Consider the following 11766-nt stretch of genomic DNA (forward strand, 5'->3'; position numbering starts at 1 on the left):
CCGTGCCTTGGATCATCCATGGCACGGAGCCTGCAACGACGCTCCCCAGTCCGGAGCCTCCAGCGACGCTCCCCAGTCCGGAGCCTCCCGAGACGGCCTGCAGCCCGGAGTCTTCAGCGGCGGTCGGCAGTTCAGAGCCTCCGGCGATGATCCATGGTCTGGTTCCTCCGGCGACACAGAAGCGGGGGGGGATCAGCGGGCGGTGTGGGGGCTACGCCCCGAACCAGAGCCCCCGCCAAGTATAGATGCCCACCCGGACCCTCCCCTATAGGTTCAGGTTTGCGGCCGGGAGTCCGCACCTTTGGGGGGGGGGTACTGTCACGCCCTGACCTGAGAGAGATGGTTTATTTCTCTATTTTGTTAGGTCAGGGTGTGGGGTGGGCATTCTTTGTTTTGTATTTCTTTGTGTTGAGCCGAGTATGGTTCCTAACCAGAGGCAGCTGTTTACGGAACCAGAGCCAGCTGTTTAGGAATCATACTTAGGCAGCCTTTTCCCACTTCTGTTTTGTGTGTAGTTATTTTCTGTTTTGTCTTTCGTTACCTGACGGAACTGTTTGGCTATTCGGTTTGTTTTCTTTGTTCTAGTGTTTTCATTGTTAAATAACGATAATGAACACTTACCACGCTGCGCTTTGGTCGCCCCTCTACGACAGCCGTAACACCAGGGATGTTCTCTTGATAAATGTGTGAATTGGACCATTTTCCTGTCCTGCTAAGCATTTGAAATGTAATGAGTACTTTTGAGTGTCAGAGAAAATGTATGGAGTAAAAAGTACATTGTTTTCTTTAGTAATGTAGTGAAGTAAAAATTGTCAAATATAGAAAGTACAGATACTTTCAAGTACTAACGTTTTTTTGGGTATTTTAACTTAAGTACTTTACACCACTGATACTGACAAAGCAAAAACAGGTTTAGACATTTGCAAATGTATTAAATTCAAAAACGGTAATATCACATTTACATAAGTATTCAGACACTTTACTCAGTACTTTGTTGAAACACCTTTGGCAGCAATTACAGCCTTGAATCTTCTTGAGTATGACGCTACAAGCTTGGCACACCGGTATTTGGGAGTTTCTCCCATTCTTCTCTGAGGATCCTCTCAAGCTCTGTCAGGTTGTATAGGGAACGTCGCTGTACAGCTATTTTCAGGTCTCTCCAGAGATGTTCAAGTCCGGGCTCTGGTTGGGCCACTCAACGACATTCAGAGACTTGTCCAGAAGCCACTCCTCCATTATCTTGGCTGTGTGCTTAGGGTCGTTGTCCTGTTGGAAGGTGAACCTTGGAAAAAAAACAGGAGAGCCGCACAGTCTAGGAGCTCAGATGCAATGCTTTAATAACCAACGTTTCGACAGACTGGCTGCCTTCATCAGGGTATAATGACAAACACTGCGGGTCACTAGTTTATATAGTTTCAAAGGACACACAGGTGTCTAATCATGGCTGGGTGTGGCTTGATTTCATTGGTTAATTTACAGATAAATAGAATATATAAAAAGCATGAATGGGTAACATACAGTCATAGATACAATTTGCTACATAGGCCTATAAACATTTACAATGAATAGGAAAATCACAATCACAAGAATGGCTTCAAATCAAAGTCTACATTGACACCGAAGGGAGCAAGAGAGAGGGGGTCTTTAAATTAAAGATCCTGGCGGCCTCTCGTTTTAACAATAAATTGTCGAGGTCACCCCCTCTCCTAGGGAGGGTGACATGTTTGATGGCGATTTCACGAAGGGACGAAATAGTGGTTCGCTTCCAAAAAGTGGGCCACAACTGGGTACGTCTAGTTTTTGCACCTAATGGTGCTACGATGCTCCAAGATTCTTACTTTTAATTTGCACTTTGTTTTACCCACAATTTTTACCACAAGGAAAAGTTATAACACAAATAACTGCCTTAGTGGAGCACATGATAACACCTTTGATTGGGATCCGTTTCCCTGTTTGAGGGTGTTTGAAGGGTCTACATTTGTAAGTGCCATTACATTGAGCACAGCCATTACACTTTCAGTTTCCATCTGGTAGAGGCGCAAATAATATTATGGGGTGGTAATTGTCTCAAGGCTTAAAAATCCTTCTATAACCTGTATCCTCCCCTTCATCTACACTGATTGAACTTGGAAGTAACATCAATAAGAAATCATAGCTGTCACCTGGATTCACCTGGTCAGTCTGTCATGGAAAGAGCAGGTGTTTGTAATGGTTTGTACATTGTGTATAAGTCCACCTCCGTAGCTAGCCTACTGGCATCAGTAATAGTATGTATATTGGGAGGGTGAATAATTTTCTCCCCAAAAGCTTACAGTGTAGATTAGGGAGGATGGTCCGGCTGGGATTGATCTTGCATGAGTGGGGAATCAATGGGACGTTCATCAGTTCATCAATGTAGAATCCTCTTCACCATACCTTCCCTCCAGAATACTCTGGACCACATTGATCACCTTCCTATTTAATACTATTTCCATGTGGGGCATAGACCTGAATTCCTTGACATGGACAGGCTGTGCTTGCTTCCCTCTCCAGCGTTTACAAAGACCGAGGCTAAGACTGTCCACTGTATCATCCCCATCAGCATACACATAGTCTATAGGGTCTGCATTTGGGAACTGGTCGTCATAAATATAGGTAACCGGTGTGGGCAGCCCCACACCATAGAAGCAGTACATCTCAACACCAGGAGGGGGCAGACCAGCTGTCAAGTTTCTGGTGTCTTCCCACATGAACCAGCCATCTTCAAAGTCAATGTCTTTAAAGAAGCGCTGGTAGTCCTGGCGGGTATAGTTGAATGATGGCGTGGAGATGAAGACATGGTCTGCAGGCCAGGCCTCTTCAAATGGAAGCATCCAGGGGTTTGTGGTGGTCATCCGCTGCTGCTCCCGGATCTTGATGTTGGACACCATTGGGATGCCAAGATTGTCACCTGCGGAGACAATTGTTATCATTCAATATCAATAATTTGGCAATCTCTTGGCAATCTCCAACCAATGTGTGACTTGCCAAAGTAATCCAGATAAACCTGACCTACCACCCTTTCAAGAAAATGAAGACATGGGGAAGGCGGTCCGGTACGGCGTCCTGGCAAAATAAATAGTGGGGGCACTTTTTGGTGTAACAGATGTCTCTTTCCATTCACCACTGTTTGGAGGCTAGATATATGTTGCGAGTGGATGAACGTGTGCAGGTAGCCTAGTAAAGGAGCCCTTAAGTGATTGTCAAACAATCAGATAAAAACATAACTGGTTGTGTTTATGCCACAATAAAAAGGTCCAGTAATACATTTTAAAAGTTATATTAAAAATCTTTACCACTAGGGCCAAAGAGATTCTATTGAATTAACAGAGATTCTATATGTAATTCTATGATTAGGCCCATAAATGTTTTTGGTGCAAGTGTGTGCACATATAGGAAGTCCCGTACCGGGAAAGAAATTAATTATTTCACCCTGCAAGTAAAACGATTTTGCAATATGAAGTGATTACGGTCAATGTAATCTACTTCAACCCGGTTATCAGGTTCTCTCAAGTATATTATGTTTCTACTATGGGTGAGGTTGTTCAATCTGTCCACCAAATTGTGACACAGTACCTGATGCTAGTACTCGAAGGGTCTTGACAGCCCCACCCCAGGGTGCTCCAAGTGAAATGAAGCCTTTGATGTATTGGTCTTTCCAAGCCTGGGTCTGCTGATATAAGAAGTAGAGGACATAATTGCTTCCCATGCTGTGGCCCAGGATATAAAGTGGTTGTTGATACTGCTCGTACATATCCTCAATCAGCTTCTTCAGCCGTGAAAAGTATTCCTCCTGCTCGTCTGATAAGGTGAGACAAATAGGCACAGTCACATTATGTGTAAGCATGTGTGCACAAACAATGAGTGAGTTGCACTTTCCGTACAGGAACGTGATTGTCAGTTGGATGGTGTGTGTGTGTCCATGATGACACTTACTCGGAGCTACTCTGAAGTCATATGGTGCTGCTCGGACAGCCTCATTGCGGACATATCCCATGTTGACCAAATGTGTAACCATATTATTAAAATAACCTGAAAAAGAAAATACTTCATTAAATTACTTCATTAAATTAAATCATAATCAAAAAGAAAACATAGGAAAAGATGGCCTCATTATGGTTGTTCTCACCTGACAGCTTGTGGTTGTCCAAGAACTCAACAGTATATGTCTGTCCAAAACCAGGCACTCTCACAGACACCCCTGCAGAATTGGATGACTTGCGAGTTGTCCTATTGTATACAATTCTGTAGCAAGAAATATGCAGTAGGTACATAATGTTATTGCATAAGGAAATGAACCCAACCACTAAAATGCTGAGGACAGTGAAGAAAGATGGCGCCGGAGAAGGCAGACGTTTTACGTGCCACCAACCGATTGTGTTTTACTGTTCGTTTATTTGCGTTGTTTGTAACTTATTTTGTACATAACGTTGCCACTACCGCCTCTTATGACCGAAAATAACTTCTGGACATCAGGACTGCGATTACTCACCAAGGTCTGGCAGAATCCTTTTTTTCCTTTAACGAGTCTGACGAGGCCGACGCCAACGGTATACTGCTCTCTCGGGAACAGGCCCAGATCTCCGTGATTTGCGTGAAGAGGAGGCAGAGAAAAAGGGGCTGGAGGGCAGGCTGCTTTCTGAGAATTTGTAGGCGATCGAATAAACCCCCACTTCCTTCCATTCTGCTAGCAAATGTGCAACCTTTGGACAATAAAATAGATGACCTACGCGGAAGATTAAACTACCAACGGGACATTCAAAACTGTAATATCTTATGCTTCACGGAGTCATGGCTGAACAACGCACTATCAACATACAGCTGGCTGGTTATACGCTGCACCGGCAGGATAGAACAGCGGTGTCTGGTAAGACAAGGGGCGGCGGACTATGTATTTTTGTAAATAACAGCTGGTGCACGATATCTAAGGAAGTCTTGAGGTTTTTAATCGCCTGAGGTAGAGTCATGATAAGCTGTAGACCACACTATCTACCTAGAGAGTTTTCATCTGTATTTTCCGCAGCTGTTTACATACCACCACAGTCAGAGGCTGGCACTAAGACAGCATTGAATGAGCTGTATTCCGCCATAAGCAAACAAGAAAACGCTCACCCAGAGGCGGAGCTCCTAGTAGCCGGGGACTTTAATGCAGGGAAACTTAAATCCGTTTTACCAAATTTCTATCAGCATGTTAAATGTGCAACCAGAGGAGAAAAAAAAAAACACTTGGACCACCTTTACTCCACACAAAGAGACATATACAAAGCTCTCCCTCGCCCTCCATTTGGCAAATCTGACCATAATTCCATCCTTCTGATTCCTGCTTACAAGCAAAAATGAAAGCAGGAAGCACCAGTGACTAGATCAATAAAAAAAGTGGTCAGATGAAGCAGATGCTAAGCTACATGACTGTTTTGGTAGCACGGACTGGAATATGTTCAGGGATTCCTCCGATGGCACTGATGAAGCCAATGACTGATGGCACTTACATCAATAAGTGCATTGATGACATCGTCCCCACAGTGACCGTACGTACATAGCCCAACCAGAAGCCATAGATTACAGGCAACATCCACACTGAGCTAAAGGCTAGAGCTGCCGCTTTCAAGGAGCGGGACTCTAACCCGGAAGCTTTAAAGAAATCCCGTTATGCACTCCGACGAACCATCAAACAGGTATAGCGTCAATACAGGACTAAGATAGATTCGAGCTCGTCGGATGTGGCAGGGCTTGCAAACTATTACAGACTACAAAGGGAAGCACAGCCGAGAGCTGCCCAGTGACACAAACCTACCGGACAAGCTAAATTACTTCTATGCTCGCTTCGAGGCAAATAACACTGAAACATGCATGAGAGCACCAGCTGTTCCGGAAGACTGATCATGCTCTCCGCAGCCGATGTGAGTAAGACCTTTTAAACAGGTCAACATTCACAAGGACACAGGGCCAGATGGATTACCATGGCGTGTACTGCGAGCATGCGCTGACCAACTGGCAAGTGTCTTCACTGACAACTTCAACCTCACCCTGTCTGAATCTGTAATACCAACATGTTTAAAGCAGACCACCATAGTGCCTGTGCCCAAGAACACTAAGGTAACCTGCCTAAATGACTACCGATGCGTAGCACTCACATCTGTAGCTATGAAGTGCTTTGAAAGGCTGGTCATGGCTCACATCAACACTATTATCCCAGAAACCCACTCCAATTTGCATACCGCCCCAACAGATCTACAGATGATGTAATCTCTATTGCACTCAACACCGCTCTTTCCCACCTGGACAAAAGGAACACCTATGTGAGAATGCTATTCATTGACTACAGCTCAGCTCATAGTGCCCTCAAAGCTCATCAATAAGATAAGGACCCTGGGATTAAACACCTCCCTGTGCAACTGGATCCTGGACTTCCTGACAGGCCGCCCCCAGGTGGTAAGGGTAGGTAACAACACATCCGCCATGCTGATCCTCAACACAGGGGCCCCTCAGGGGTGCGTGCTCAGTCCCCTCCTGTACGCCCTGTTCACTCATGACTGCACGGCCAGGCACGACTCCAACACCATCATCAACTTTGCCGATGACACAACAGTGATAGGCCTGATCACCTGATCACATGATTGTGGACTACAGGAAAAGGACGACCGAGCACGCCCCCATTCTCATCGACGGGGTTGTAGTGGAACAGGTTGAGAGTTTTACATTTTCCGATGACAACAGCCTATAGGGAGGAGGTTAGAGACCTGGCTGTGTGGTGCCAGGACAGCAACCTCTCCCTCAACATGATCAAGACAAAGGAGAAGATTGTGGACTACAGGAAAAAGAGGACCAAGCACGCCCCCATTCTCATCGACGGGGCTGCAGTAGAGCTAGTTGAGAGCTTCAAGTTCCTTGGTGTCCACATCACCAACAAACTAACATGGTCCAAGCACACCAAGACAGTCGAAGAGGGCACGGCAAAACCTATTCCCTCTCAGGAGACTGAAAAGATTTGGCATGGGTCCTCAGATCCTCAAAAGGTTCTACAGCTGCACCATCGAGAGCATTCTGACCAGTTGCATCACTGCCTGGTATGGCAACTGCTCGCCCCCTGACCGCAAGGCACTACAGAGGTACTGGGCCGTTCGCATTGCCATTACTGGGGCCAAGCTTCCTGCCATCCAGGACCTCTATACCAGGTGGTGTCAGAGGAAGGCCCTAAAAATGGTTGAAGACTCCAGCCACCCTAATCATAGACTGTTCTCTCTGCTACCGCACGGCAAGCGGTACCGGAGCGCCAAGTCTAGGTCCAAGAGACTTCTAAACAGCTTCTACCTCCAAGCCATAAGACTCCTGAACACCTAATCAAACGGCTACCCAGACTATTTGCATTGCCCTCCTTTTTTACACTGCTGCTACTCTCTGTTGTTATCATCTATTCATAGTCACTTTAATAACTCTACCTACATGTAAATATTACCTCAACTAACCAGTGCCCCTGCACATTGACTCTGTACCAGTACCCCCCTGTATATAGTCTCGCTATTGTTATTTTACTGCTGCTCTTTAAATACTTGTTACTTTTATTTCTTATTCTTATCTGTATTTTTTAAACTGCTTTTTTGGGTAGGGGCTCGTAAGTAAGCATTTCACTGTAAGGACCTGTTCTATTCGGCGCATGGGACTAATAAAATTTGATTTGATTCAAAATCAAACTAGTGAAAATAGAGTTGTGGTTGTATGCTTTGTTCTTCTATTACTGTGCATTATTTATTGATACAACAATAAACCATTAGGAAATGCTCCCTAAGTGTAGAGTTAAAATGATTGAATTAATCATAACATCTAAAAAGAATTATTATGACATTATTCATTCTCCCCTCACCTTATATTATCAATCCAACAGTTAATCCCAATTGGCATGAACATATTCAGGTCAATCCAAAGTGTGAAAAAGTCATCTGTTTTTTTGTAGCACATCCAATGCACACGGCTTGGCTTGTCAATCTTAGCTTCAAGCTGGTTTCCTGCAGTCCCAGGCACTGGTAAAAAAAAGTTGTCAAATGTTAGAAGCCAGGGGCCTCATATATAAACATTGTGTAAATTTCATACTAAATATCTGCATGAAACATTTCTGAAATGTCTGCGCATGTACAAAAATATTGAGATTTATAAATCAGACCGGTCATAAAACTGCATGTGTAAACGAGCATTATAACTCCGGCTGAAAAACGTCCTCCTTTTAGGGTGACACAAACTAGGTTTCCATCAAACCTTTTTATGCGAGTAAAGTACATGTCGGATAAAAAATATGACTGCCTGATGGCAACAAAGATTTTAGTTCAACTTTCCAAATGTCGACAAAAGAAAATACGCTAGACAAAGTGGGATCTTTTTGTGTCGGTATTGCATGTCGGGAACTGGTTGTGACTGAAATAGCGGTCTCCACTAATTTGAAGGTGTGTCCACATACTTTTGGACATATAGTGTACTAAACTTCGGACAACTTTAATACACTTTATTGCAATGACTTATCTAGAGGTTCACATACTTTTTCCGACAAAGAAATTGAATGTTGGGGATCAATTTACTCAATAAATAAATGAAAAAAAGTTTCAAATATTGTGTTGTTTAAACCAGGTTCACTATCTATTACTAGAACTTATATGAAGGTCTGATCACATTTTTGGTCACATTTTTGCAGAAATACCAAAAATGCTAAAGGTTTCACAAACTTTATCTCACCACTGTATATCCCTGACCCAGCCAGGACCATATGATTTAATTAACACTCACACCAACATCTATTACTGCGTTCAAGGACCTACAATCCTCGTGGAAACCGTAGAAAACTGCCTGGAACTTGCTTCTAGTTCTAGATAGAGAATCGACCTGTCTTGTGAAATACATTTTGGACTTTCAGTATACAAGAAAGCAAACGGATAGCCTATTACAATCATATAAAACATACATTGAATTCCATGAGATATAATATGTTGTAATAGGCCTATCACAGCAAACTAATCAAGAAATATAAATCTGCTCACCTATAAGAACCGGCGGAGTGCTATTGTTTGGCACTTTGTTTTGAGTTGTGAAATTTGATGGAAAGACATCGAAGTGCCAAAATCCAGCAGCTTGCTGTAGCGCAAGGAATACTATAAAGAGCACGGTACAGCAGTGCGCGTGTCCCATTCTGTCAAAATCTTGCCCAAATCTTAATCGAATCAAAGTTTACAGAGCTGTCTCTCACTAGGTCAGGAGGACGAGAGCTGGGCTGTATTCATTCCGGCTAACAGTTGCAACTGAAACGAGGGTTTCTATTGGACAAATTCAGGTAGGTCCCTCCCTGATTCGCTCCGTTTGCTTCCTTTAAGAAGCGTTTTGCAACAGAATCGGCGGAATGAATACCCCCCTGGCCTATTATAAAACGGGTTTTTTGGTTCCTGGATGCTGATTGGTTAATAGTAAGGATTTAGTTATTCACCACCATCTGTTAACAGTTCCATTTGAATTCATAATGCGCATCCACTGTCTCACAGCCAATTCAGAAACTTACATCTCCCTTCGAAAAAAGCATCTAAACAATATTTCCCCATGCTACTAGGCTAGCATTTGGTTTAAACAGTTGGGGTTTGTCTAAACCTTGTTTGCCTCTGACCTGTGCACACTGCTAACCTTATGCCTAACCCTAAATGAAGACCAAAAAGCAAATTGTGCAGCCAATTCTGACTTTGTGGCTTTAGAAGCTAGTGGAAACGATGGAGTACTAGCTCATGCATAGCTACAAAGCAACCAGTGGCCACATTCAGGGCAGGTGGGGCAGACATAAAAATTGTATTTGCAAGTTATTTTAGCATTAATACGTGTCACATATCCGTTTGTAAAATGTTTTTATTGAGTTAATAAAGCCGCATACAAACATGGTCAGCTCCAAATTGCAGGTGTTTCAGCCTAGCTAAGTGCTGTCTGTGGTGGTGGGGCAGCCAGCGGAAAATACAGAGTGTAGGGGTTGGTAAACTTCTCTAGTTGCGCTGTGATTGGCTCAGTGTTCTGTCACTCATGGGGACACTATTTCACCCCAAAATCTACAGGGAGAGCTATAAAGTTCTGCCATAGAAGTGCCCATCCAAGAAGGCTCAAAGTCATTGGCCACAGATGAAATCACATTATATCTACCGTAGCTTTGATTGGACTGATGTCAACATCATACTTTGAAAATCTTAGCTAGCAAGATAGACAAGTAGTCATCATGAATCGCATTGACAATCTACTGGCAAAAGCTTTTCAATCCTTGTCATATGAAATTATATATAAGAGAAATTATATATAAAACGTATCGGTGCTCATCTGAACATTACATAACAAGTTGAAAATCGCAAATTCAACAATGAGTGGTTTGGAAGGAATCAGTGGCTAACTGCAAGCGTTGCAAAGCAATCACTATTTTGCTTCCCCTGCCTGCTATTCGGTGGAGAGGATGTGTGGTCCAAGACTGGGTTTAAGGGTCTCTTTTCCAAGCTGAAAAGGATAAACATCCACACGCAACAACATGGCCTGAAAAGGTTGAATACATTGGCCATGCTGTCAATCCAGCATGACTTCTGCCGCATTCAAAACAACTGAAACTCGGAACTGGGAAATGTCAGACTTTAGTGAGTTCAAGACTACTGGGAACTCTGAAAAAACTAGCTCCGACTGGGGAAAAAAGTTTTGAACGGTCATCCAACTCAGAATTCCAAGTTGGGAACTTGGGCCTCTTTCTAGAGCTCCGACCTGAAGATAACTGACGTCATGATTCAATCTTGTTTTTTTCAGAGTTCCTAGTTGTCTTGAAAGCACCTTAGATCTAGAGAATGCCAGACTTTGATGACAAAGTTCTTGACAAAATTTGCCCACAAGAAGGATCACTGCACCACCTTCCTGTTCAAGTGAGCAAAGCACAGCGGTGAGTCCAAAAATGTATTATATGCTGCTGCATAAATTATGTAATATGCCAGGGAGATATGTATACTGTAGCTAAGTAATATATGTTGTGTAGTAAGCTGTTAGTAGGCCATGTGCCTCACCCTAATAAATTGGTCCCTTTCCCCCTCATAATGTAGCATACTGTTCTGACTTGGTGGTGCACATGTAGCCTATAGCCTGTTTTAGCGAAATGTCATCATCGAATATTGTAAGAGCTTTCATTGTCTGCCTATATGCCCCCTTTATTTTTCTTACGGTTCTGACTTGGTGTACATGGAGAATACTGTTCTGAATTCTGTCACTGTACATTTCAAAAGAGCTGAACAAATAGTTATATGGACTACGCCTGTCTAAGCTTGCTCATTAATGTCTTAATCAAAATGACGTATTGCCTCTTATCTGCTCATCGTTCCCTTATGCCATAGTTTGTACATCTCAATTGTCAGTAGAAACCACATTTATTTAAGCAAGTCAGCCATATCAGCTATGTTTTTTAAAAAGTAAGTAAATGAGGCTAAATGAACTGTTTTGCTGCCAGACAAGGCTCTAGCCAGGTGTAGCGGTGGTAAGGATGGTGCTGAAAAGAAAACTCTGCTGTTGGGACAGCTTTATGTAGGCCCTAACCGTTTGTTGTCACCGTTATGGTGCAATTAATGTGTTGTTTAGTGTTGTGTTGTGGCTTTGCTGGCATGCATCAATTTTTTTTTTTACAGTTTACCCCACCAAGATTTACATGCTAAAATCACCACTGATAGCAACCATTGAAATAGAAAACTCAGTCCTCGGGACACCAAGGGGTGGCAC

General features: G+C 43.3%; 1 protein-coding gene across 1 annotated transcript; it reads right to left on the reverse strand.

Annotated features, from left to right (window-relative positions):
* Nucleotides 1-907: 907 nt before the first annotated feature.
* Nucleotides 908-9300, reverse strand: LOC106586453 (phosphatidylcholine-sterol acyltransferase). The gene is made up of 6 exons (XM_014173766.3): nt 9042-9300; nt 7880-8036; nt 4148-4263; nt 3955-4050; nt 3595-3819; nt 908-2929 (listed from the first exon to the last, which is right to left on the reverse strand). The coding sequence occupies exons 1-6, from the start codon at nt 9187-9189 to the stop codon at nt 2382-2384; spliced, it is 1290 nt and encodes a 429-aa protein (XP_014029241.1). The 5' UTR covers nt 9190-9300; the 3' UTR covers nt 908-2381.
* Between the last annotated feature and the right edge of the window lie 2466 nt (nt 9301-11766).

Source organism: Salmo salar, chromosome 25 (assembly GCF_965601325.2).
Source record: "Salmo salar chromosome 25, fSalSal1, whole genome shotgun sequence".
Taxonomy (NCBI): domain Eukaryota; kingdom Metazoa; phylum Chordata; class Actinopteri; order Salmoniformes; family Salmonidae; genus Salmo; species Salmo salar.

What these genes read in the sequence shown, in the direction of transcription:
- LOC106586453 (XM_014173766.3), bottom strand. Translation starts at nt 9,189, where the DNA reads ATGGGACACGCGCACTGCTGTACCGTGCTCTTTATAGTATTCCTTGCG. An exon ending in GGACAACCACAAGCTGTCAG is followed by an intron (nt 4,051 to 4,147) that starts GTGAGAACAACC and finishes TTTCTTTTTCAG; the next exon opens with GTTATTTTAATAATATGGTT. An exon ending in CCTTCGAGTACTAGCATCAG is followed by an intron (nt 2,930 to 3,594) that starts GTACTGTGTCAC and finishes TTGTCTCCGCAG; the next exon opens with GTGACAATCTTGGCATCCCA.